Here is a 26004-nt window from a genome sequence, read left to right on the forward strand (position 1 = left end):
ATAAAAACAGAATAGTTACTTAACGTTGTTGTATTTAATTTGTTCATTTAAAGTTTTATAGTCATTGCGGGCTACATTATATTTTTTCGTATGACGATTATTCCGTTTTATTTATGAAACAACAGAATACTTATTTTAAGTGGCGTATTTAACTAATTTAATTAAAAATCGCATTGTGATTGCTAATAATAATTTTGTATGACAAGATGAATGGATGTGAATGAGGCAAAACAAATTTGTTAGGATCGTAACAAGTGGCGTCATCTAGTGTGTATATATTAATAAGTGCTAATAGAAATGACTATTAGGTATTCCCAGCAATAATGGGACAATGAATGAGATGAAACAATTTCGGAGTTATTTTTTGACTTACCTGCATTGTCAAATATTTTCGATCAATGTCTTTCCGACTGCTGAACAAATACCATACCTAATGTAACAATAACTTCGTTTAACCTCGAAGTCAAATTACGTGTATCGATCATTAATCATAGACTAATCACAACATGATCAGAATAAATCACTAATGGCTTCTAATTACAACACCCGCTAGTTCTAGGAGGCTTTTAGTTAAAGGGAAGTACACAGGGTGGTTAATTGACTGTTTGCAGGCTTTGCAGGGTAGGAAATAAAAGGGAAACTGAAACGTTGTTTGTCGTCTTCATTGTTTGGTTTCAGTGCACGTGTAGTGTTAATGTTAGTTTATTAATATTGTGAGTATATGTCGCGGGTTCGAGACTCGGGATAAAATGTTATTGAAATGACTATGATTATATATTTTTTTAGAGTTTTACATAAAATAATCATATCATGGTCCTATTGTATCACGGAAAACAGATAATGGCCACAATGCACAATTAAATGCCCAATTTGTTAATGTTTGTTTGTTGTATGGTTAGTGGTCAACCTAGTGTCAAAGTTGTTCAAGCCGCCCGAGAGGCCTTTGACATGGCTTAACGACTGTTATCTAAGTAGACAACAGCCGGGACCGACTTTTTACGTGCCCTCCGAAGCACGGAGACGCCTAGCTCGAATACCACTATGCGGTCACCCATCTATGGAATGACCGCGCCAAGGTTGCTTAACCCACAGATCGTTTACCGAGCAGTGAGCGCAACTGGCTATGGGTACCTGAAATTTGTTAATAACACAACACCATTTAGGTATGGGAATCGAACGTAAAGTTCTCCCAACTCCGAAAAGTAATGGCAGCGAGGTGACGGCTTCAACAAAAACTAAATTAATACCTATTATTTTTTGCTTAGTATAATATTAATTTTGTATCGGGTAGTTAACTTTCCGTTTGCGTATTATGGATCTACCTTTATCGATTACGGATATTAGTACATATTAACGGTTCATCTCCGTAGCTTACGTAGAACTAGCTACGAAACGTAGCACATCTAGACGGATCATTAAATTTCGTAGCACGCGTAGACAGACTTCAGCTTCATTTCAACGAAGTCTCATAAACTAATTATGGTTTGGTTGAATCCTTGTGTAAATAATAAAATATTAGAATAAAATAAACTTTAAATTTAGTATGAAAGGTACGAACTACTTTATTACTATTCTGATATTATTAGTTTAATCGATGTAAAAAATGGGGAAGTATACCATTTACATTGTTTCTTGCTTAGTTTACAAAAAGGGCATCGTTTCTCTTTCTCTTTCTCGAACAAAACAAATCGTAAAATTCATTGTTTAGTGAGTGCAAGTGAAAACACTTGCGTTTTATTTATACACGCGCAATAAATTCGAGTAGTGAACTATAAAACTAGGGCTCTTTATATGCACCGAAGGAAAAATAGAGTAAGGGCTTTATATACATACTAGCGGACCCGACAGACGTTGTCCTGTCTACACGTCTTTAATTTGAAAATTTTAAACTTTTTTTAATAATCTAAACCATTCTCAGATCCCCTTGAACACACACAAAAAAAATCATCAAAATCGATCCAGTCTTTTAAGAGAAGTTCAGTGCCATACACACTTACAGAAGAATTATACATATATATAAAGATATTTTACAGTGACGTGTGCCTATGGTTCCTCTGGATTTTAAAGAAAACTATTTCTTTTGTATAAATTTTATCTATCATTACGAAAAACTTTATTTATATAAGTTTGAACAGCGATTTGAAGGCGATTTTGCTTGTATTTTTTATTTACTTTATTTCGAGGTGAAACCATCAAAATGTAATGGATTTTGGACGAACGCAATATTAAGTTGGTCACGATATTGCGCGATATTTTTACTAGAACACGAGTAAAAATCAACGCGTGTACTGTATCATATCAAAAATATATGTATTTGCTCAAATATGGTTTACATAGACTATCACTGCATACTATAATAAAGAAAATTCTTTTCAAATTGTTCCTATGTCAGTCGATTTTTAAAACTAACGAATTTTGATGCGGTCTTTTTAATAAATAGGACTATTCAAGGGGAAGGTTTATGTGTAACAGTTATAAAGGCTTTATTGTATTATAACTGTTAAAAACCGGGCGAAGCAGGGTGGAGGGGGGGTCGTTTAGTATCCATACATATAAGGCACTTGACTGAGCAATCACGTCAAGCGATTAAAAAGAGTGACCAGGAGTTTCTTACCTTCCGAACTGGCGGTAAATTCACTCTCTGTATGATTGACTATCATAAGTGTCAGAATTTGACCTGTATGAAAAAATGATTTGATTAAGAAGTGAAAGCCCTGACTAGATGGAGGAGGAGCAACAAACTACAAGTAGTATTGGTCATTTTGACTAAAGTACCTTTTACTGATGTTTATAAAGGTCTGTTAGCATTCCGGTATCCTTTGTCAGAGCCCAGCCGTTGCGGAAATCGAAATTCGATTAAGTGTCCGGAATAGGAATATTTTAGTCGATTTTCTTCGAATCTATTAATACCGAGTAAATACTGGCGACATTTACGAAAATAGACGGAAAATGGCAACATTGAGGAAGTTTGGGGTAAAATGGGATGTATAAAAATATAGGTAAACAAAAAAAAAATTGTTTATGTTTTTACTCTTTTCTTTTGGATAACAAGAGGCCGTGGAAAAATATTTGTGAGGTTTCAATAGTCTTTTTGCGTATGGTTTTTCCTTGCATTCGTTTGTAAATTCGTCGCCGATCCCACGCACGACACAAGTCTTTAAAACGCAATTTACTCAAATTTTGACCCAAGCAAAGTGTATTTACAGGAAATGCTTCCATTAACAAATACAGGTAAAAGTCGTAGGTAATTTTAAAAGTAGAAACGCGATGTATTTCTAAGAAGAAAAGGATGTAAAAGTATTTTTACTCAAAATAGCTTTATCATACAGCAAATCGCGTTATTTTAGTGACGCCATTTTCAAAATCCCGACCACTACACTAGATTTGTTCTAGAGCGTTATTCTTACACCCTGAATAAAACCAAAGACATTTTAATTAAAAACTGCCACCATTTTAATACATAACAAGTAAATGAAAGGCTTTATACTAAACAATTCACCGCCTCGTACATACTTTATAAACTACCATTACATCGGCCATACGTCTAACCGAAGTATTCCACCTAAATTATACGGCTAAGTAATTGGCGAAGGAACTTACAAAACTATGGCCATCTTGCTCCCACTTATAGAGTATGCATTAAGTTGCTGAATGCCGAGTGAGATGGATAGTGTATGTGTAATTAATTATGACAATATTTTATAGATATGGTGCCGGGAGTATTAAAATTTGAAGGTAACCAGACCATTTATTTTTCGATGTTTTGGCTTAATTGGATTGTTGCAAAATAACATGCCATAACTACATAATATAGAAACATAATATGACGCCTGTTATACCCGAAGAGCCTATTGCCATGTATTGGCCTCGTCACCGAGCTCCAAGCTACTATTGAGGAATATTTTTACATAAATTAGAAAAGACCAATAGTAGTTCGCTGGACCCGAGAATCGAACCCGAGACCTCACGATTACCAGTCAGAGCAGTACACTACCGACCGCGCGACATAGGTAGTCAAAAAATGAATCAAAATTTTATGAGTGGTTAATTATGTAAATAACACTAGGTAACTACATCGTTTTTGCGATTATTTGACCATTAACTAACATAATATTTAGTAAGATTATACAAGAAAAGTCTAAGTATTAAACTGACCTTTACATACTAATGCACAACAATGTTAAGTATAAAGCCTGCATACATTTCAATATATAACTCGTAAAACTATCTACAATACAGCTGCGCTACCTCTTAACGAATTAGCAAACAATTTAACTTGTAACCAGCGGCCAGCGTAGACGTGTAATACGTGTGCATTTACTTTACACCTGTACCGCGATTATCTACCAGTATCGACTACCGACATTGGGCTAGTTATCGAGAAATTTTGTATGACAATCGATTCAGCGCCTCTAGCGGGCGTCGTAGAGACTATTTTGGCAGTACATTTGAAATTCCGAATTCTCGGTACTCGATTGTTCCAACTGTAGAGAATCGTGCTGCTGAACGAATAGTTTGTTGTATAATAATAACTGCTAAACAATTGTTCAGATCACTAGCTCAATTTTCTTTTACTACCGACTACCGATAACCGGCTAGTTATCGTAAAATATTACACGAAAATCTGTTTAGCGCCTTTACCAGACTCCGTAAGAATATTCTCTAGTACAAAGAATATGTTACAATACTCATTAAAGTAAGTAATTATTTTTCCTTCACTATACTGACAAATTATAAATGACACGTAGGTATTATTTCCGCGAAAAATATATTTGACAGAGGAAAAATTGCTGTAAGATGTAACAGATATTGTGTTTAACGACAAATTTCAAAGTGGCTCTTCCCACGCAACTTTCCGTATAACGAGTGTTATCCTACATGCTCGAAGTGCAGAGGTGGCCTTCATCTATTAAATGTCCGCGCAAGATCTTGCTTTAACTTCCTTACGTTTGCCAACCGGTGATTGTAACAGTAACTGGATATGAAAGTTTACAATAATTGTAATTAATAAAAGTACTTACGCTTCAGATATGAGTGCTCGCAGTTTACAGAAGAAGGTGCCTAAACTGTATGGATACTGATGCCAGGATACTGACAAGTCATATGGAAGACCTGAAACAAATAAAAGAAAATATTGTTTATATAAAACTAGAATATTTTGTATACATTTTTTCAACTTCCGTATAAGTCTCTCTAAGTCCATATTTTTAATATTACAAACGTGAATCTGGGTGTCATATTCTATCAGTTAAACCACTGTCTTCATTCCGGTGAAGTATAGCATCGGAATACTAAAATAACTACCCGTAGGTCTCTGAAATAGGGTTTGTGTGGTCGCCCCGCGAGTGGAGCCACGCGAATCACCTAGTATTTAATACTTCTGCTTTTTTATATTTTTGTTTACACAAAATAATCTTAAGAATACAATTTCCCGACACAAAAAGTAAAAAATCAAGGCTTTCTGTTAAATTACCACTTTGGATTCGTAGGTAGCCTTTACAACCATTTTATTACTTAAGATACGAATCAGTTCACGCAGTTTGTAAGCCTGAAATACGGAACACGCAATGACCTGGTGTTTATCTTTCAGAATTACCAATCCAACAATTCGCTTTTATATTTGTACTAACAAACCACAGTTTAAGACAAGTTTTCCTTCATTACACAGCTTCTGTGTATTGTGCCGTGCCTCGGAATGCACGTACAGCCGTTGGTCCTGCGTCGTTTAACATGAGATTTGTATAGCTTAAATAGCTTAAATCAAATTTTATAAATATTTCGATCATGTATCAAAATATGTTTCAAAGACTGATGACAGCTCAAGACACAAACATGTCAAAAACCAAAAAATAATAGTGATATATCATTCTCCTGGATTTAAATCACACTGCCAAATTTTGGCTGTATGACGTTCTTACGTGAAAGTCGGACAAACAAACAAATTTACCATCATATTTACAATATGAGTACGGACAAATAGTATTAAATAACTTCAATGACACTCATTCTTGTACGTGCAAAATGCAAAATGGATCTTAAAATTCAATAAATAATAAGCCTGTTCACGACCAAAACTGAAGTAGCTCTGTCGAAATATCATGCAATATCAACAGTATCATCTTTAAATCATCACATTAAAGACCAATTTTTTAATGCATGTGTGCAAGTCCCAATTGTTCAAAGCGTTAACTTAAAAGAAATTCAATATGCTTATTTCTCGACTCCGACCTTGAATCTCCCTTGACCTTGCAAAGCGCAACGAATAAAATAAAACACTCTCAGACATACAAAGCAATATTAAATTTTCCAACACGTTCTCTAGAACTAATATACCGAGAATGAGACAGTTTTACAGAAATAGTAGGTTTCTTTTAAGCTTAAAATGTCGCTTTAACTTACTATAATAAACTTTGGTTTAATTTTGCCATAATGAAAAGGTATTTCAGAATAGGTTTACGGTTTGACAGCCACCGTAGTGTAGTTAAGGTGGTCGCCACGCCACAACCAGTGTATCGAAAGGTCCTAGGTTCGATTCCTATTCGGAACAAATATTTGTGCGACCAACAAATTGTTGTTTCGGGTTTGGTTGCACTTTCTGTCCGTTGTTTGTATGTTTCTAAAAGTCCTCGCGACACAAGAGCAATAATCTAAGCACAGGAGTTGTTAGTTTTTGTAAAAAAGAGGTCGTTTTGTTTCCCTTTGATTGTATAGAATATTAACATTATAATATAATCTCGGGTGTATGACCAAACTTTAATATAAATGTTTTGGGTTAATTAAAGCACTTATCTAAACTAATATTAAATGTACAAAATCTGTTACGCTTTAACGACTAAATTGTGTAACCCTTTTTGATAAAATATAGCGTGGAGATAGGGTCACGAGTCAGCTATTTGGTGATTTTGTGGGGAGTAAGTTATAAACTCTTATTATTGAAATTGTCGCGTTGCAAGTTTATTATATAAACCATACAAAAATTAACAACATAATAGTTTTTAAATTCTTTATGTTAAAAAAGAAATGCATAAAATAAATACATGCACGTATTTTTCTCATAGGGGTAGGTTGAAACCAAAGTACGCCATTTTGTACGATCCTTACAAATTCCCCTTGCTTCATTCACATCCAGACATCTTGTCGTACAGAACATTTACCGTTTTAAATCCTATGTCATAAAAGGTAAGCCTACACACAACCAAATGAATTACTAGGAATTACATAAGCTTATTATATATTATCTGTTACAGCCGTGAGTACCTAATTAATGATATGAGTTTATTTTTTTTCATTTTATCGTAGTGGTCAACCTGGTATCAACGTTATTCAAGTCACCCGAAAGGATTTTGACATGGCTTATCGACTGTTATCTTAAAATACAACAACCGGGACCTACCTAATCCGTGCCTTTGAGAGCACGGATACGCCCAGTTCAAATACCAATGTGTGGTCACCCATCTATAAAATGACCGCGAAAGTGTTGCTTAACCCACTGATCGTTTAACGACCAGTGAGCGCAACTGGCTATGAGCACCTCTTATTACCTCAGTAAAAAATGGTTTTGCCTTCGTAATTTACTTGTCGTTGATTTGTACTGTAATAAAGTTCCCAACGCACTTATTAAAAAAGGTTAGAAAATGAAACCGAGGATTCTCATCGTTCGTTAAATCTGATTAAAAACATAAATAATCGCCAGTTCTTTATCAACGGGTAAATACTGTAAGGCTCGTAGCACACAGTATTACGTAATTCGTGACCGAAGTTTTTATGAAAAGATAACTATTACGAGAGCATTATAATCAGAGTATAAATATGTTTGCACTGTCACATTTCAAATGGCGTTTTTTAGTATGAAAATATAAATATAATTGTTGCTTTGGTAAGCAGAAATTGCAAATTTTGTCAACACCTTGATAATGGTTAGCTAAAAGCCGATACTAAAATGATTAGTTTCAGAGTGGATAATAATATGTTATATTCAAGATAGCTCCTGCAGTAAAAAAAATATCTCTTTCACATACATAAAACAGATATAAAGTTCAACCGGATCCTGACCAACTTCAGAGCCGCACCAAATCCAGAACCCTTCAGTGTCAAATCGAATCCAGAACCGCTTCGTACAGTTTTAAGGCGGTTGTAAAGATATGTGTGCTACGAGTCTACTCGGCAACAGTGAATCACCACCGATATTATCTAAATTGAGTTTTTCCACTGTTATAAAAAGCTTACTGCCCTACCAATCGGAATTCAAAATTACTCTGGTCTTTTATTACATAAAAACCTTCGTTTTCAGGCTTCGTTTTGTAGCATTTGTGCCCAAACACGGTTATAAATGCCTTTGGGAAATCCTTTCGTTTATATTATGTTGAACATTACCTATGTAAATATTTTGCACTAAGTACCTAAATATCTGTGAGGAGCTCGGGGCTTAGTTAACAACAGCCGCACGCTCGATCTCTGAGGTTAAGCTACGCTTTCCGAGGCTGTTCTGCGGATGGGTGACCATCTTATACAAATTGAGTTCCTCCGTGTTTCAGAAGACACGTTAAATTTTGGATCCCGGCTGTAATTTTCAAAGGTCTTTGACATTCGTTAATAGTAGACAGAAGCTTGAAAGTCTGACATTTCTGACAACCAGCCTTACCAAAGGGTATCGTGTTAAAACTTAGGTAAATGGGTTGTGGTGGTCAGATATTTAGTCGCTCCATGTAAAACACTGGTATTCAGCTTCATCCGGTGAGACTGGAAGCTTACTCCAACATAATTAGGAAAAAAGGCTAAACCATGCTGAATTATTGACTGACCTATAAATATCTAAGGTAATGGGGTCAAATACGAGGAAGGAATTAAAATAAGTTTACAATTATAGTTACTATAGCCCGCGGCGCCTCTCGCCTGTTATTATTATAACGGTTCAAAAGATAGCAGTGACAGACCGACAGATGGGCGGACAGCGGAGTAGGGTCCCGTGAAGTTTAGGGATACGATAAAAAGATAAATAAAATACAATAGCATAGCGCATTTTGATTTCAATTCAGCAAGAAAATATTAAGAGGTTAGACATACGAATATACTTAAAGTCGCAAAAGAGCTATTATCGAATAATGTAATATTATTGCTATATAAGAATAAGAATGATATTAGATGTTGCACCCGTCTTTAACTCGATTTTTTATTAAAAAATATCTCAGTTTTTGATTGATTAAGACCACTACACCGCTATAGGGACGTCGTGGGTTAGATTTCCACACGGAATAGTGTGATCCACACATATTTGTTTCGGGTCTGGTTGTACTTTGTGTCCATCGTATGTATGTTTGTAAAAATTCCCGTGACACAAAAGGAATTCTTAGAGGAGAGTTGTCTTTTAAAATAGAGTCCTCTTTTTCAAAAATATGATAGACAGCCAAGCATGCTGACAGTCAGACATACAGGTTTTCTTGATCATCATACAAATAGGAATCTAAATAAACAACTTATGTTTTACTGTAAAATTTCTCAAGAAAATTAAACTCAATAATTCCACAGTACCCTTAAGACCATTGAAAAATAAAATCATTCAGAAAAACGTGTTCTAAACCTAATCTCACTTTAATTTTAAAGCCGACTTACTCTGAAAAGAAGTCCTCTTTTGAAAGATAAACAAACGGAGGCCTTTACAAATCACACAATGCAAATCTTAGGTATGTAAGTACCATTGTACCTATCTAAGGGCTTGTACATAAGACTTTATAGCAACGTCGCAATGTAAAATGCTACGAATTCGCAAGTCGTATCGTATATATAAGACTGCCGCCGTGGCTCAGTGGTTTAGGTCGCCACGCCGATACCACTGCGTCGGGAGGTCGTGGGTTCGATTCTCACACGGAACAATTATTTGTACTACTACTACACATATTTGTTTCGGGCCTGGTTGTACTTTTTGCCCGTTGTTTGTATGTTTGTTAAGTCTCCGCGACACAAGAGCAGTTCTTAGTGCGGGAGTTGTCTTTTTAAAGAATTAAAAAAAAAAGTTATAATAATTTGTGGACACAGTATCACTCAATGTTATGTCATATTTGCTGACACCATTTTAAGGCCTTTTTCAAAACATTATCTGCAGCGCGATTCTCTACCGTTAACGCCTATCGGCAGCTGGCTAACTATCAATAAATTGTGTTATGATCAGTGTCTCTAGCGGGTATTGTTCAAAATATTTTTTCAGTTGCGCTTGGCCAGCGTGGTAGTTTCTGCAAACAAATGTATTTAGAATTATTTGAGTATATTAATCAGTTGTCTAGTTGCCATAGAACAAGCTCTATTTAGTTTGGAATCAGAATACCTCGTGTAAGTTGTCCAAAAATATCCGCCATGTTGTGTACAAATCCTAACATGTCTTACGTCGGCTTTTCCTCATAACACCGTATTTTAGTCCTGTGAATACGATCTAATCACAAAATCAAATAAAGCAGCCTTATTATTTGTATACGAGGCTTTATCCAGAACCTTCTGCGAAACCAAAGATATTTCCATCTTATTTTAGGTTTTGTACAAACATTATTAATTAACTGATGTTTTCTTAAATAAATTATGATAAAAAGCTAATTAATGATCGTGTGGTATACAGTATAGAATTTCATTGAGTTTTCTTTATAAACAGCTAAAACTGGGTCTTGGCTATGAATAGAAAAAAGTATTTCCCGCGTTAGGAACAAAGAGTTGCGTTCATCATCGCGATTTGTAATAGTCTGACAACTTAGTATTTAGATTATTATAAGTTTATTATTAGAGAGTACGTGTATCAAATAGATCACCGTCCGCTGCATAGGGTTCCAGATCACTTATGTTCTTATTCTTAATTTTTCTATAATTCCACCAGCCGCGAACCTTTCATACAAGGATCTTTACGAAATCGTTGGACTATAATAAGCGAGCAACATATTTCTCTAAAATATTTTGTCTGTCTCTCAAACTTACATAAAATCTCGTCTTTTTTCCATAAGGTACGCAGACAGTTAAGAACCCCACTTGCTACAATCCTTACAAACTTCCTTTGCTTCATTCACATCCATACATCTTGTTATACAAGACCATCGGTAACGAGACTCTTTTTATGGCTTTGACTATCGTTATTTTCCTCTAAAAATATCCATCACCTTATTTATATTCAAAACACTACACTAAGTATATCCTAGACTTTATTGAGCCCGTAAATTGTCCTATCCAAGTACTTTCCTCCATGAATAGCTGAATATTTGAATATTTACTATGCAATGGTCCTTTGAGTCTTTCATGAGTTTTCACCTCTTTTGATGTAGAGTGTTACTTTGATAACGTGTGTTTTTTGAGTATAAGTTGTTTTTGCAGGGTACAAAAGGCTCTCTTCTATTCTTAGTGAGAATAATGATATTGTGAGATTACAATGTAAGGTCCATTATCAGTCACGTCCGTAAAATACAGTACCTAAGTGTTTTTTCTAGCGACATGACGATAGGTAAAGCTTAATCATTGTGCGTAGGTGTATTAAATACGCTCCATTTTGCAGTTAGTTTAATGAAAATAATGGTTGACCTAACTGAGAATATATTATTTAATAATATCAACCAATAATTACTGAGTTGCTGTCTACTTTTGAGTGAAAATCTAATCGGCTGCGCGATTTTTACCAATATCGAATGTCGGTAACCGACTAATTATCGACAAGTTTTGTATGAAAACCTCAACGACAAATTTTAAGAGCATTTTAAGTGTCAATCTCTTAATACTTGTAAGTACCGACGTAGGAAATCGTGCTAGAGATGAGTGCGACCTACAACAAAAATATAATATGAAGGTATTTCAAGTGATAATTATTTCAGACTTTCGATAGTACCGACTAATTCTACTAGACTAGTCCTAAGTTTAAGGCTTCATTCATAGTCTCCCTAATTTTGCTGCGAATTCGAGCTTACGTAAAATAAAAAGTAAATTAAAATATTAACTGGTGCAGAAATTCGTATTTACTCTTTAAAAAAAGAGAGTATGTAATTTAAATACATGGCAGGCCGGTAGATTGTATCCCGACGAAGGATAATATAAGCTTTTTTTTCTAAAATGGGTATGCGTGCGACGCCGCGGGTATAAGCTAGGCGTTTTTTAAATTTCATCACGCCTGTAACTCGCGCAGGTATAGGCAAAGATGTACCTACGAAATATTCTACACTCGTATGTTTCAAAATCGTTTTGCCATTTACAATGATAGTCCTTAACGCTAAGTATAAATACAATAAGGTATAAATGAAATTAGGTATAATATAATAAAATAAAACAAAGTATAATTGCTACCATTTTACTAAGGAATGAAACCTACGATAACTCAAGTCCACGCGAGAGCAATTCACAAAATTAATTTCAATTTTTCTTATTCCCTCCCATTTCCGGAATTCTCCGAGTTCCGTGCCCAGTTCGGTCAAAAAGTTTAATTAGTTAATTCAGAGTGAATAATGGCGAATTATTCAACTCACAATCCGTCAAGGTCACAATTCTATATTTAATACAGCTTTCCATAAATTTTATTTTTTACAAAAAAGTACTATGAGCTGAAGCCGTCTGTCCGTCGGTTTTGTCTGTCTATCTGTCGATTTGTCCATATGTTTGTCTGTCAGCTTGTCCGTCTGTCTCCTGTCCATCTTTCCGTCTGTCCGTCTGCCAGTCAGTTTGTCACGATACGAAACCCTTCGTGCCCGAGTCCGACTAGCAAATGGCAATTTTTTTATATTCATCATGAAAGAAAACATAAGTACTCAATTCCTTGAGGGACTCATTTCTCATATTTTTTAGTTATTAGTGTAAAAAATATGGTTCGTATCAGTATTTCCCTTTACGTTATCTTAAATGGGTCACCAAAGCTATTGGACCATTGGGTACATTTGTTAAACTCCCGCAACACAGATTAATTCTTATTGCTGGGAAAAGCGAATAAAAAACTAGCGTACACTCATAAATTCCACACTTTACTACGCAATCGAACGAAGGCTATACAAAAAATTGGCAAAGTGTAAGTACACTCACGTACTGCGGGTTCCGTTTAACATTTAAACGACAAAAAATTGCTTATAACTAAAACGAACTATAATAACCATTCTTTTACTATGAAATAACTTTATAGTTCTCCCTCTTAAATGTAAGGAGAGCTGTTACAATCATGATTCTAAGAGAAAGGAAGTGTTTCTTAACCTAACAAATTTTGAAATATTCGACATACATGGTCATCAATTTAATAGCAATGACGTATAAGATTGATTTGTACTTAAAAATTGTGGTAAACCCGAGTATTCCATATGTCATATTTTAATATTTGGGCTTGAGGAACGGTCGTGACAAACAGACGGACAAAAAAGTAGTGTCGTTTAAGAGTTCCTTTTTCCTTTTGAAGTACGGAACCCTAAAAAGTTTGTTGTTCCGTTTTATAAACCATATAGTGAGAGATGTAATCGTCTATGAAACAAGGCAGAGTTCAAAAGTTTTTGTTTTAAACAAAGCCACGTTTAAACCGTTCAAACGAATTAAATGTTTGCATTCACTGATTCCCTTTCAGTGTGGGTTTCCAATCAAAATAAATTGAATAAATAGTTGTTTTGTTATATCACGGTTGTTTGTCGTGAAAGAGTTAGTAGAGAGGGTATAAATGCTGATGATATATATTTTAAGTTCGAATCCCACCCGGGAAAAATCTTTGTGTGATGAGCACGAGTATTTGTTCTGAGCCTGGCTCAGAACAAATACTCGTATGTACTTCTAAATACATACTTATATAAGTATGTATTTAGAAGTACATGCGTATGTTTATCAGTTCTTTGGTTACCATAGTACAAGCTCCGCTTAGTTTGGAATCAAATGACCGTGTGTGAGTTGTCCAATGATATTTATATTTATTTATTTAGTTAATGTTAAAGTAAAGTATTTTTTAAATTAAAGTGAATGTCATGAAAATCTAACTTGGGTCGTGATCTGCAAAGAAGGTTACTTTTGTTTAAAATATCAAATGTTTTTGTCTTTGTTTGTAAGTAATATTAAACTTTGCTTTACATCCATCTATTGTATTTTTATTCAATTTATGTTCTAGGAAAGTACTAATGTGTTGTCCAGTTATATATTTGTTTATCCATTTTAAATACAAATGGAAAGTAAGATTGCTTCTATAAAAGTTTTATATACACTTATCGAATCGACAGAAAAAAACGTGAACGAAAAATGTTATATATTTTTCTCAATTCCAGTTCTGAAATACAGCTTATATTATTTGAGGCAATACAATTTATTTTATGAGTCTATTTGAAATTGTAAACTTTAGCCAAAACTCATATAATAGTTTTGCTGTTTAAAAGATAATAAGAAAAAAATCTTTAACTAGATGGATACAGTCACGCAAATTCGCCATAAACAATTTATATTTACGATCAAAAATATAAATTTGTTTAACAATATCAAACTCATTACTGTTACACTTCGAATATTATCAAAAGAGAGAAACTACAATCAAAAAGAACGGAGAATTTTAAATATTAATTCAAATTTAGGCAAGAGTCTTCTAGCGTTTAGCTAGAAGACTCTTGCCTAAATTTGAATTAGCTAGAGAAAGTAGGTTTTGAGGCGACTACGCAACTCTCTTATGGCAAACAATAATTTCCTCAGCCGTATAAAGAAGTGAAAATACTTTTATTTCACACATAACTTTGAAAAAGGTTTAAGCCTCCCTTTCTTAAATAGGGGTTAAAATACTATAAAATCAAGAAAATTTTAATTAGTTACAAACGTTTTGGTAGCAAAAAAAGTACACGAAAATGACAGAAAGAGACTTAAACGACGTTTAAAATTGCATGACGTTTCAAGTATTTAATCATTAATCACCCATTTAAAAACTCGTTTATTTTTTTAAACAAAGTCATAAATTACCGTTTTTGCTTACGTGAAACATTAGCAGCATTCTTATGGTGCTAATCTATATTCAATTTAAGGGAAAATTCCATATATCATTGATCTTTTCCCGGTAGTAAATTAAACTTTTTGCCCATCTGGGGTCAAAGTGGCTTGGCACGATCGGACCCTTAATTATGGGCACAGATGATGGACCACTAAAGTCACGAACAAATTGGCAATTACGAACGTAGTTATAAAGTACTGCATGTGGTTCTAAAAGGAAGAAATTAAGGCAATAGCAATGAGGCTACCCGTCTTAACGGTATTTTTCTCACACTGCAGGGAAATTAAAAGGAACACTCAGTTAACTTAGATCTTTTGATGTTTCGGCGTAGGCCACAATGAGTGTGGTCGAAACTAACTATGGCTGCGATAGATTTCAAGCAAATAGGTGAAAATGGCATAGAATTAACGCGAATACGCATTTTGCCTTGGAATGCCTAACGTTTCGGCGTAGGTTACAACCAAAATTAGTGTTCGCGTTAATTCCAGTATCCTATTATACATTCATGAAACATGCAACGCGAAAGTTTTAAAGTTATGGATCCGAGGTAAAAATGTATACCCCTAGCTTGTTAGAAACAAATAGTCGACACGAAACCTTCAAACTTATAACTAATTTTAAATCAAAATTGACAGAGTACTAGACTTTCCCCAAAAAAATCTCATTGTAATTACATACAGGCAGAACCGTTGGTAAAAGCTTTTATAATTTCATCGCAAATATAATTATTCAGAGGAAACATTTTTCCTGTAAACTGTTTTCATTTCCCTGAAATATTAAAAGGGTTACTGTTTATTAAACATGTCTGCACATGTTTCTCTATATTTTATCTCAATATTAAGGAGATATTGCATTTTTATTTTGTAATATCACAAGTACGCGGGGAACAGATTAGATTCTCGTTGAAAGAAAACTAAAGATGGAATTGAATATTTTTTCTAATAGTAAATCTTTGTTTGCGTGGTTTCAAGAAACAGTGCTTATATAGAAACCCAAAACTATATGGGGTTCCTCACCAAAAGTTTTCTGTGTTTAGAAATTTATTCTGTGACTTTTCGACGAGGACAAAGGCATTAACATAACAGACAATATTTGCACCGAGACCTGAAACAACTATCTGTAGATCGAACAAATAGGAATTTGTTTCGTATGAGAATAAAACCAACGACCTCCTGATGCACTGATGGTGGCGAGGCTACAAACTTAACCACTGCGCCTTGGTGACTTTACCCTTTTGATAACTTGCAAGTTGCAGTAGCTGCGCATTTGGTATTTTACGATTATATAAAAACTAGAAATTAACAACGATTTGCACCAAAACTTTATCTGTATCAAAGCTTAAATCTGAGATGTCATAACCACATCATAGAATAAGTATTTAGAACAAGGTTGTTTTCCAACCACCTCTATCTCTTAAAAGTCGGTTAAAATTAAAAGCCTTTAAGGTTTAAACCCCTCCGTGCATAAACTACTAGAAACAAAGAACCCGGAAGATAAACATTCATGAATATGTGAAAACTATACATATTTACACACTTCTAATTAGAGGTGAATAGATCCCTTATTTTAATATTTAATTTGATATGGGTCACTACAGTAAAACACTTTTCCTGGTCTTGCGTTGGCAGTAATATATTAGTTGTAGCAGTTTGAGTGATGGTGAAATATAATGGTTTTTAGCTATGGGATGAAAGACCGTTTCTAAGAGTAATACATTTATATGAATATGACACGGTTCCCTATTCTCCACTTTAAGTTAATTGGCAGGAATGATGTTACCAGAAAAAGTCGGCAACCACGTGTAAGCCAGATTCGGGATGCAAATTTGAGACGTCTATGTAGCACTCGCTGTGATTACAGCTAGTAAAATAAATAAAAATAATCATCATATTATTATCGTTGGTTTACTATTGATCAGATCAGATAAAAAAGTAGGTAACAAATATCAAAAAATCTTTCTTTCTTTTGAGGCTGGTTAAAAATCGTGCCAAGAGACATTTTTTGTCTCTGCCTGCCCTCGTCGGAAAAAGCCATCATTTTATATATGTAAATAAAATGAAAAAGGATGAATATATGTACCTACTTATGTAAAATTACCAATTCTTCTTCATAATATATTTTGATAAGTACGTATATTTTGATTGTTCCCCGCTTCATAACACTGAACATCAAAGCGGACCAATCATTGCTTTTTCACTGATTTCAACAAAAATACGCGCTATTTGTTTTACGTTTTTCGATCGGAATAATCCACAGTATATTTTATATTAAAATGAAAGGCAAATAAAGGTTAATCGATGGAATTGCGAGTTCTTTGGACCCGATGGTACGGGATTGAAATCCATCAATAAATTTATGATTGGTATTTGTAAACGGAATTCGAGATTTGTTTGTTGTGGACATCTAAACGATTTAAAGCATCGTTCTGTTACGGGCAATTTGTATGATGGCATTTTCTGTTCGTGAAATGTTGTTGGTTGATTTATTTCTATGAAGACTTTAGTCTAGGAAATAAATACACATTCGATGTTTGCATTATTCCCATACAATATATTAGGAAGGAAGCTAATTACGTCCCTAAGTCCGCAATAAGCTTTTTGCTACGTTGGATGTAATATCTGTCTGTTCGCGATAAACTCAAAATATACTATAGGAATTTTGATTCGGTTTTCTTGAACAGATAGAGCGATTTGTGAGAGAGTTTTTAGTGTGTTTCTAGTCTTAAATATTTTTTATCTCTGCCAAAGCTAAGGCAGGCAGATAGCTGAAAGTACATTCTAACAAACATTAAAGAACCAGTCCTATTATTGTTTTAAAAAAGGTGATAAACATTATTATTCAACAATATTAACATACACACATAGGCCGAAACATGTCCTTATACGTATAAGCCCTTAATAAACCGTAATACATTGCACGTCATAACAGTCGCAATTGAAAGGCTTGGCGTGTTATAAGTTTTATTAAACGCTATAAAATAAAGTACATCCATGGTTTATCGAGAACCCCGCTGACATAGTTTATTGAAGTTACATTTTAATAAGATTACTTTGTAGCTATAGTTATTGATAGTGAAATGTTAATTAACTAGTATTTTTGCATTTTACAACGTTTTATTTACTCAAGACCTAGACTTTTTAGGCTACTCCTTAGATCTTTAAGTGGTGTATGCTTTTGTCTCAGGTTCGGTTCTCGAGTCGGGCATTATTTAATGTTTTTTTTTTTTCAAAAGTACCCCGGTGCTAGGTAATGTATCTGAAATAATGTAACAATAGACTCGTCCCCTATTATACGGGTTTAGTAAAATAAATTAAAACATATATCTTATCTCGATAAAACGATCGTTTGTTGGACAAGCTAATGCAAGCCAAAATCAACTTCAATCCGATGTAAGTCGATCGAATCGTCAGATAATAATAAAGTTATCGTAACCTTTCAAATTCAATCCCGTTTATGAGCTCTTGAACTATAATACTAAATATTGTACTAAAGCCGCGATAGGTTGAAATCGTTAAATGCAAGCGTAACTCCTATCGACAGTATTTTTCGCGTAATAAAGCCACGTCTCTCAACAAAGAAATAAATCCGCTTTGCCTCTTCAATTTAGTCGCATAATAATTGGCAGTACAAAATTAAACCGATCGTTGAACGGCATCGCTTATAAAAAGGCAATCTTGGTAAATCTTGGAGTAATTTAATAGACTATTGTGACCGCAGTCAAGAGGAGTTCAATGAGGTTTTGAATTTTATTTTGGAAATTCGTGGTTTATACAGGGTGCTGTTTTTCAGGGAATAGCTGGAAATCAATAGTTATGTGTGTACGTTAATAAGAAAACTTGTTTTTAAATTATTTCAATTGTAAACTCTTTGAAATAAAGTAAGTCTGTAGAAAAACAGGTAGGTACACATACGGAGATAAAAATCTAAAAACCGGCCCAGTGTGACTTGGGAGTCCAAGTCACACTGGGCCGGTTTTTAGATTTTTATCGATAGCAAGAAGGGTTCCGTACCATTATTTATAAAAAAATAATAGTAATCTATCTATATAAGTATGTAATAAGAAATATATAAGTAGGTTTACCTACATATAAATTATCTGGGTACCATAGTACAAGCTTTGCTTAGTTTGAAATTAGATGACCATGTGTGGTTTGGTAGGTATATTAAAGGAGCTCCCTTAAATATCCTTAAATATTTATAGCGGCAACAGAAATGCATCATCTGTTAAAATTTCAGCTGTTGAATTATCACGGATCATGAGATATTTTCTGGTGACAGACAGACAGCGAGGTCTTAGTAATTTAGTAAACGGATTCCGTTTTTACCTGTAGGTAATCCTAAAACCTAGGGTAATAGAAAACAATTATTTGTAACCAAGCCACACGAGGTGCCGTAATTTTAATTCTCACTCAAAACAAATATTTGTGTTCTAAAAATAGTGGTTCGTGAAAACGTGGGCTTACACACATTTAATTGATTACTATTAAGCCTATCGTCGCAAGTCATTCGTTTCGTTAGATGACAATGTAGTTTTAAGTTCAAACACGCTATGTTGCTGGCCAGTCTAATTAAAATAGGATATTGAAAAATAAAGCTTTTATAAACAGCTTAATGTGTTTTTCCTCATTCATTAGTATGAAATTAAATTTTATATGGTAAATGTTTGGCTAAAAACACGAACCACATGAAAAATCCTCTTTGCAAAAGATCAAGCAGTAAATTCGTCGGCTTCCAGCCTCACCTGATGCAGCTGAGTATCAGTTCGAACGACTACCTATCAGACCTTCACAACCCAGTTACCTGGTTTATAACACAATACCCCTCGTTACAACTGGTTGTCGAATTTCAAGCTTCTGACTACTGTTAACAACTGTCAATTTTTTTTCAAATGACTGCCTGAATCACAATTTAACGTGTCTTCCGAAACACGCAGAACTCACCCATCCACAGAACAACCTCGGCAAGTGTAGCTTAACCATACAAGCTCCTCCTTAATTATCCCTAAATACCTATAAATAAGCGGCCCATTTATTTAAAGTATACGATTCCCTGCATATAAGTGCAGCTTCCAAAACCATATTTTACATAGTTTAAAACATTTTCAGCTTTGTCCATATTTTATCTCTTCAATCATTAGTGGCTGAATGAGAGTGGACAAAGCCTCTCAAAACAAAGGGTTGTTTTAAAACAACTATTGTTCAAGTACCCCCGTACCGGGACATAAGGGTGCTAAACCTCGGCGGTCTCTCGCTATTCATTTTAATGATTTTGAATGTGAATGTACTTAAATATCCGTTTTGATATTAAATGTATATAAAGTTACATTACGTTTGATTGCTTGGCTATTTGAAATACACTTAGCGGCAGAAAAAGTGGCCCAAGCGCTTATCGTGAATTTGTAAACAAATTAAGTAATATATGAAAGATATATTGTTGTAAGTAGTTGCGAAGTGATCTGTTTAGTGTTATGAAGTGTTGAATTTCAGATTAATTTAAGTGACGGATGACTTTTTCTAACAATGTGTGTTAGAACTGAATTCAGTGTTGATTCGAGAGGTCAGTTGAATTCTGTATTTTGAAATATTGCTGCACGGAAACGATTTTCTTTATGATTTTTATTGATTATTGGTCTATTTAGATTTTAGAAAAGATTTGAAGATGCCACTTACTGCTGAACAAGTGGCTTAGGTGGTCTTGTTGTCCGATCAGGGCCATTACCATTGAGAGGTGGCTGCATTTTTCAATGTATCGCGTACCACTTTAAGGTCTGCGATTAGGAGGTATCGTGAGACTGGTCTCTACACGCGGCGACCAGGAATTGGACGAACACGATGTACATCCGCAAGAGATGACCGATTTTTAACCTCGAGGTGCTGAGAAACCGCTTTCTGACAGCGTTTGAGATTCACTAGAGGCTTCAAGCGGCACGCGGAGTCATTCTTAGTGAACGGAACATGAGGCGAAGGATAAAAGAACGTAATTTACAGGCAGGAAGACCAACCCGAGTACCAGAACTCGAGAGACACCATCGAGTTGCGCGATTACGATTTGCTCGTAAACATGTGAATTGGCTATCGACCAATGGAGCAAGTTCTTGTTAACCGATGAGTGCTGAGTAGCATTAAGAGCACCAAATGGTCGTGAGAGAGTGTAAAGACGCCATTAAGGACGGTTTTTTCCCAACACAACACGTCAGACGGTCAGTTACAAAGGTAGGTCTGTTATGGTATGGAGAGGTGTATGTTTGGAGGCACGTACGGAGCTTGTCATCGTAGATCAGCGCCTAACAGCAGCCGGGTACATTGAAGAAATCTTCCAAGACCATGTTGTACCACTTATGGATTTCATTGGTCGGGAGGATTAACTCTAATGCAGTTTAATGCGCGCGCTCATAGCGCCCGCGTTGTGGAATCGCACCTTGCTGATATCGGGATTCAAAAACTGGTTTAGCCTGCTCACAGTCCAGACATCGACCCCATAGAACATGTCTGGCACATGCTAAAAAACAGTGTATGCGCACTGCCCAACCCACCAGAATCACTTGGTGAGCGAAGAACCGCTCTAGTCAGAGTGTGGGATAAAGTTCTTCAAGAAGTAATTAAAACATCCTCCAAAGCATGCCAGAATGCATGCAGGTCACCATAAATGATAGAGGAGGTAACACGCGGTATAAACTAGATTTTTTCTTTGGTGCAGAATTAGGTTTTTGCAAAAACTTTCAGTAAGCGATTTCGACAAAAGCTGTATTTTTTAATTTTTCCCATTTTTGATTAAAAATTACGACTATTTAGGGTAAATTGTAACTAAACTTGTGTATAAACTGTTTAACTAATAGTTATAGCCAAAATAGTAACCATATATTGATATTCTAAAAAGTTTTATCGTAGTTTTGCTTTGGGCCACTTTTTCTGCCGCTGAGTGTATGTAGGTATTTTAACTATTAGTGTCTCATTGCTGGGCAAAGGTCTCCTCTTGGGTTAGGCTTTTGTAACATTACGCTTTTACTCGAACGTCTAGGAGAAGGTGTCCGTAAGACAACCCAGTTTCACCTTTGAATATGTTAATCGCATGTAAAAAAGGGGTTGCCTGTTGGCAATAGGCAATATACCAGACACGTTACCAATATTCAGCCTCGCCCTTTAATAATGGGACAGCCTTATGACCCTTAAGCTGGGATGAAAAGTGAATTCGTAACCTTAGGATCAGCTAGGCCCATTTCTGCGCTTCCATAGGGGCATTACTTAAAAGGAGCAATCTGATTAAAATTTTAACATTAATAGAATTTCCCATACAGATGTAGCAATTCCAACATTTTTATTCAATTAGCGAAAGTCGGAATTAATTAAAAAGTTGGTCCAGTTTGACGTCGGGCCTGAAGTTCCAACCCTTACATGTTGCGTTAAGCCTCCGGAATTGTACCCTAACTTGTTTTAGGCCGAGAGAAAAGTTGTAAAAGTATGGCCTGTCTACATTGCGATAAAATTTATTAATGCTGCTATATAAGATATATCTTTAACTGAAAGTCAAAGCAGAACACATAAGCGCAATGTTAAATAATGATTTAAGCGAAATAACACTTTATCTTAACCTATAACCGCAAACTTCTCGATCCTGCCCTGGCTAGAATACTATCTCCTCATTTCCTCTTTTTAGTAGAAATTTTTGCTTGTTAGCACAGGGCCTACAGTGTTTTGAGACGAAAAGAAAACAATTTTTGGCATAGCGACGGTTTTATTTTAAGTTATAAAAAGAAAAATTTGGATACATAGGAAAAAACTTGTTACAAACTGTCTTTAAATTATATTTACGTTTATTTGTTGAACTATACCACGATTAGTTCATCCATAATTGGCTTCAAAAGTATTTGAGCTTAGCGTCTCAAGCTCGGTCTCGATAAAACTTAATAAGCCTATATTCTTAATGTCAATCCTCTTGTACAACTTTAAGAAAACTTTGACCACAAAGAAAAAAGATTATCAAAGTTTCATTAGATTAGTTCTATTAACGCTATTCAAGGCACGCACGATCTTAAACGCTAATTGAATAATTTATTATATAATATATTACTTAGCACGAAAACTATTCAAAGATCGCATTAAAACTAAATAAATAAATACAGTCACGAAACAACTTTTGTATTATTTTTGAACTTGGATAAAGTAATTTAGAAGGCGAAGATATTTTCCACATATTATTTATTGTAAATACGAAAGTTACACTTTTACGATTAAACTACTGAATCACTTACTATTGAGACTTACTTGAAGAACTGTGATCATATAGGCTAATAATAGGCTAATTTATTTTTCAAAAAAATACGTTAAACTGGTTTGTATTTTGATCGATAGTTTTGCATGCGAAATGCATTTGAAGTTTTTTTTTTTTGTAGAACTACATTGCAGGCTATAAAAAATATTATTTTTCTTAATACTTGACACTAGTAGCGCAATTCTGTATTATCTGTACTGTCGAGTATCGAGAGTTTGACATTTAGAATGTACTGCCTGTTCTGACGACGCCCGTTAGAGACGCTGATTAAATTTTCATACAAAATTTCTGGATGACAGTTTGGCTGTCGGTAGTCGATAGTAGTAGAGAATCGAGCTATAGCATGTGTCAGACAGTAAGTAAATGTCTAAAAAACATTTGATCATATCGCTCCTTGAATACAAAAGGGCCACAAATCGAAATCTATAAATTTTACAGGAGAGCCAAAACAAATTTTTGAAACTGTTTTTTTATAAAATTTCATATATTTATTTATTAAATATAAGATGTTAATATATCATTAGATGCGTATTTTTTAGCTCTATCTTTCTACAAAATAAACTTTGTAATAGCTGTTACCTATTAAGAGAAAAAAGCATATAAGTCCCTTTTGCATTCAAAATTTGAACCAATATTATGAGAAATATGTCAAAAATTAAACACAGTTTTACAAATAAAAATGGTTAATTGTACTTTTTTGGTAAAAAAACCGTATCAAAAAGTTTTATAACAATTACTAAGTAAAACCATAACTGAATAGACCAGGAAAACATTGTATTAAACAATCTAAATTAAAAAATCTTAACTTTTTATTAAGTAATTAAAATTATTGAGATCAACTTTGTGCGTAACTTTCATTATTTAGTAAAATTAAACAGCAATCATCATCATCAATCAATGGGTAACGTGACCAGTGGACTAAGTGCAGCAGGAGTATTAAAGAAATAAGATAATAGAAAAGGTTTTTGAGTTTTATAAGCCTTTATATTTAGCATTCGTGGATTATTCCAAAGCTTTTGACAGCATTACTCATTCCGCCATAGAATCATCACTCCATCCAAGTCCTACTTAAAGATACTATGTAGAATCGAACCTTCATACATCAAACTCATCAAAGCAATAGACAACAATATCATTCCAAATCCAAAGAAGCGTGAAACAGGGAGACCCGCTCTCTCCCAAATTATTTACCAGCACCCTCAGAGAAATTTTCAGGAGCCTGGCGGTGTTATGGCAATCAAAAGCATAGTTGTAAGTGGTAAACAGTTAACAAACCATTGTTTTGTAGATGACATAGTTCTCTTCTCTTTTTCGGCATGGGAACTCGAATCAATGCTCAAAGATCTGAGCACGGCAAACCTTCAGATTGGACTGAGTAAGAACCGTACAAAAACCAAGGTTATGACCAACAACACAAAACGTAGGGTCGAGGTAGACGGGCATGTCATAGACTATGTCGACGAGTACACTTGCTAGGGCCAGATAACCTCTTTTAACAACCGACGGGACAAAGAGTTGGACAAACGTGTCACAAGTGCCTGAAAGAGATCCTGGTCCAAGAAAGAGCTAATGAAGGGTAAACTTCCACTGTCACTGAAGCGAAAGCTCGTCGACATGTTTATACCTACTACCCGTCCTTACCTACACTGCCCAAACATGGTCCCTTACGGAAAACCAGAAAGAGCCAGAGAGCGATGGAGCATAGTATATTATGCGTCAAAAGAACAGATCACGTCCGAAATTCTATACTGCGCTCCCAAACTCGCATAGCCGATGTAGGGGAGAAAACCGCCTGGCTGAAATGAAACTGAGCCGGCCACATTATCCACATGCATTCGGAAAGGTGGGCCCGCATATCTGCCAACTGGATGCCAGAGGATGGTCATAGCAGACGCGGGAGACTTAAATGGAGATGGCGGGAAGACCTAGACGCATTTGAAAAGGACTGGTCGGATCTTGCCCCTGAAAGAGGAATTTGAAAGGAAAGGGTGCCTCTTGCCTTTGCCTGCATCAAATGTATTATTTTATTTTTAAAATTGTAACGAAAACTAAAATTATTATCATGCCAAACGGTCATATTTCTGGCCTTCCCATTCTAGCACGCTAAAAATGTTTATTTATTCCACAATAATTTAATGCAAAAGGGACGTATTTCAAAATATGCTACTGTCATATTATAAAATATAACTATACTTAACTAATATTGGATTGCAAAAAGGACGTATTTCAAATATGGCAATTTTGTAGTACAAAATAAAAAATAACAAATACTAATGTTTGAATGCAAAAAGGACGTTTTCCAAAATATTGCAGTTTTGTATTGTAAAATATAATCACATTAACTCGAAATTTTGCACCCAACACAGACATATTTTGGATTGTGGCACTTTTTCATGCAACTGACGAGCATTTGCGTTGAATCTCCGGGCGCAACTCACAAAGTGGCTGTTTTACACTGACATTACCTGTCAAAGTGAGCTAATGCAAAAAGGGCAGTAAGTCAGTGCAGCCATAATATAAGCAAAAATGATGGGGGTTTTTTTTTTACTACAAAATATAGTCGGTTCAGGTGTCATTTTTGCAATAAAACGATTTTCATTTTTTTTTGAGTTGTGTCCCTTTTGCATTGAAGGAGCGATATAAGCTTCTCAGACAGCTTAGATAAGATTTAGGTTGAGAACAACAAGACAAATAGGTACAAAACATAAGAACTAAATCTGTGATTTAGGTCGTAAGAAACACCTGTTTGATGTCAAAGGCACTATTTCATCTGCCGGCTAGGATAGGGACGAAAAAAT

General features: G+C 34.9%; 1 protein-coding gene across 2 annotated transcripts in view; it reads right to left on the bottom strand.

Moving 5' to 3' along the window:
- Nucleotides 1-26004, bottom strand: part of LOC142980642 (neuropeptides capa receptor-like) — a 126036-nt gene that overhangs the window by 82808 nt on the left and 17224 nt on the right. For both annotated transcript variants that reach the window (XM_076126147.1, XM_076126146.1), the window contains exon 2: nt 5022-5112. In XM_076126147.1, the coding sequence (XP_075982262.1) occupies nt 5022-5112 (91 nt within the window). The remainder of the gene's footprint in view (nt 1-5021; nt 5113-26004) is intronic.

This window comes from Anticarsia gemmatalis, chromosome 18, assembly GCF_050436995.1.
Source record: "Anticarsia gemmatalis isolate Benzon Research Colony breed Stoneville strain chromosome 18, ilAntGemm2 primary, whole genome shotgun sequence".
In the NCBI taxonomy this organism is placed as follows: domain Eukaryota; kingdom Metazoa; phylum Arthropoda; class Insecta; order Lepidoptera; family Erebidae; genus Anticarsia; species Anticarsia gemmatalis.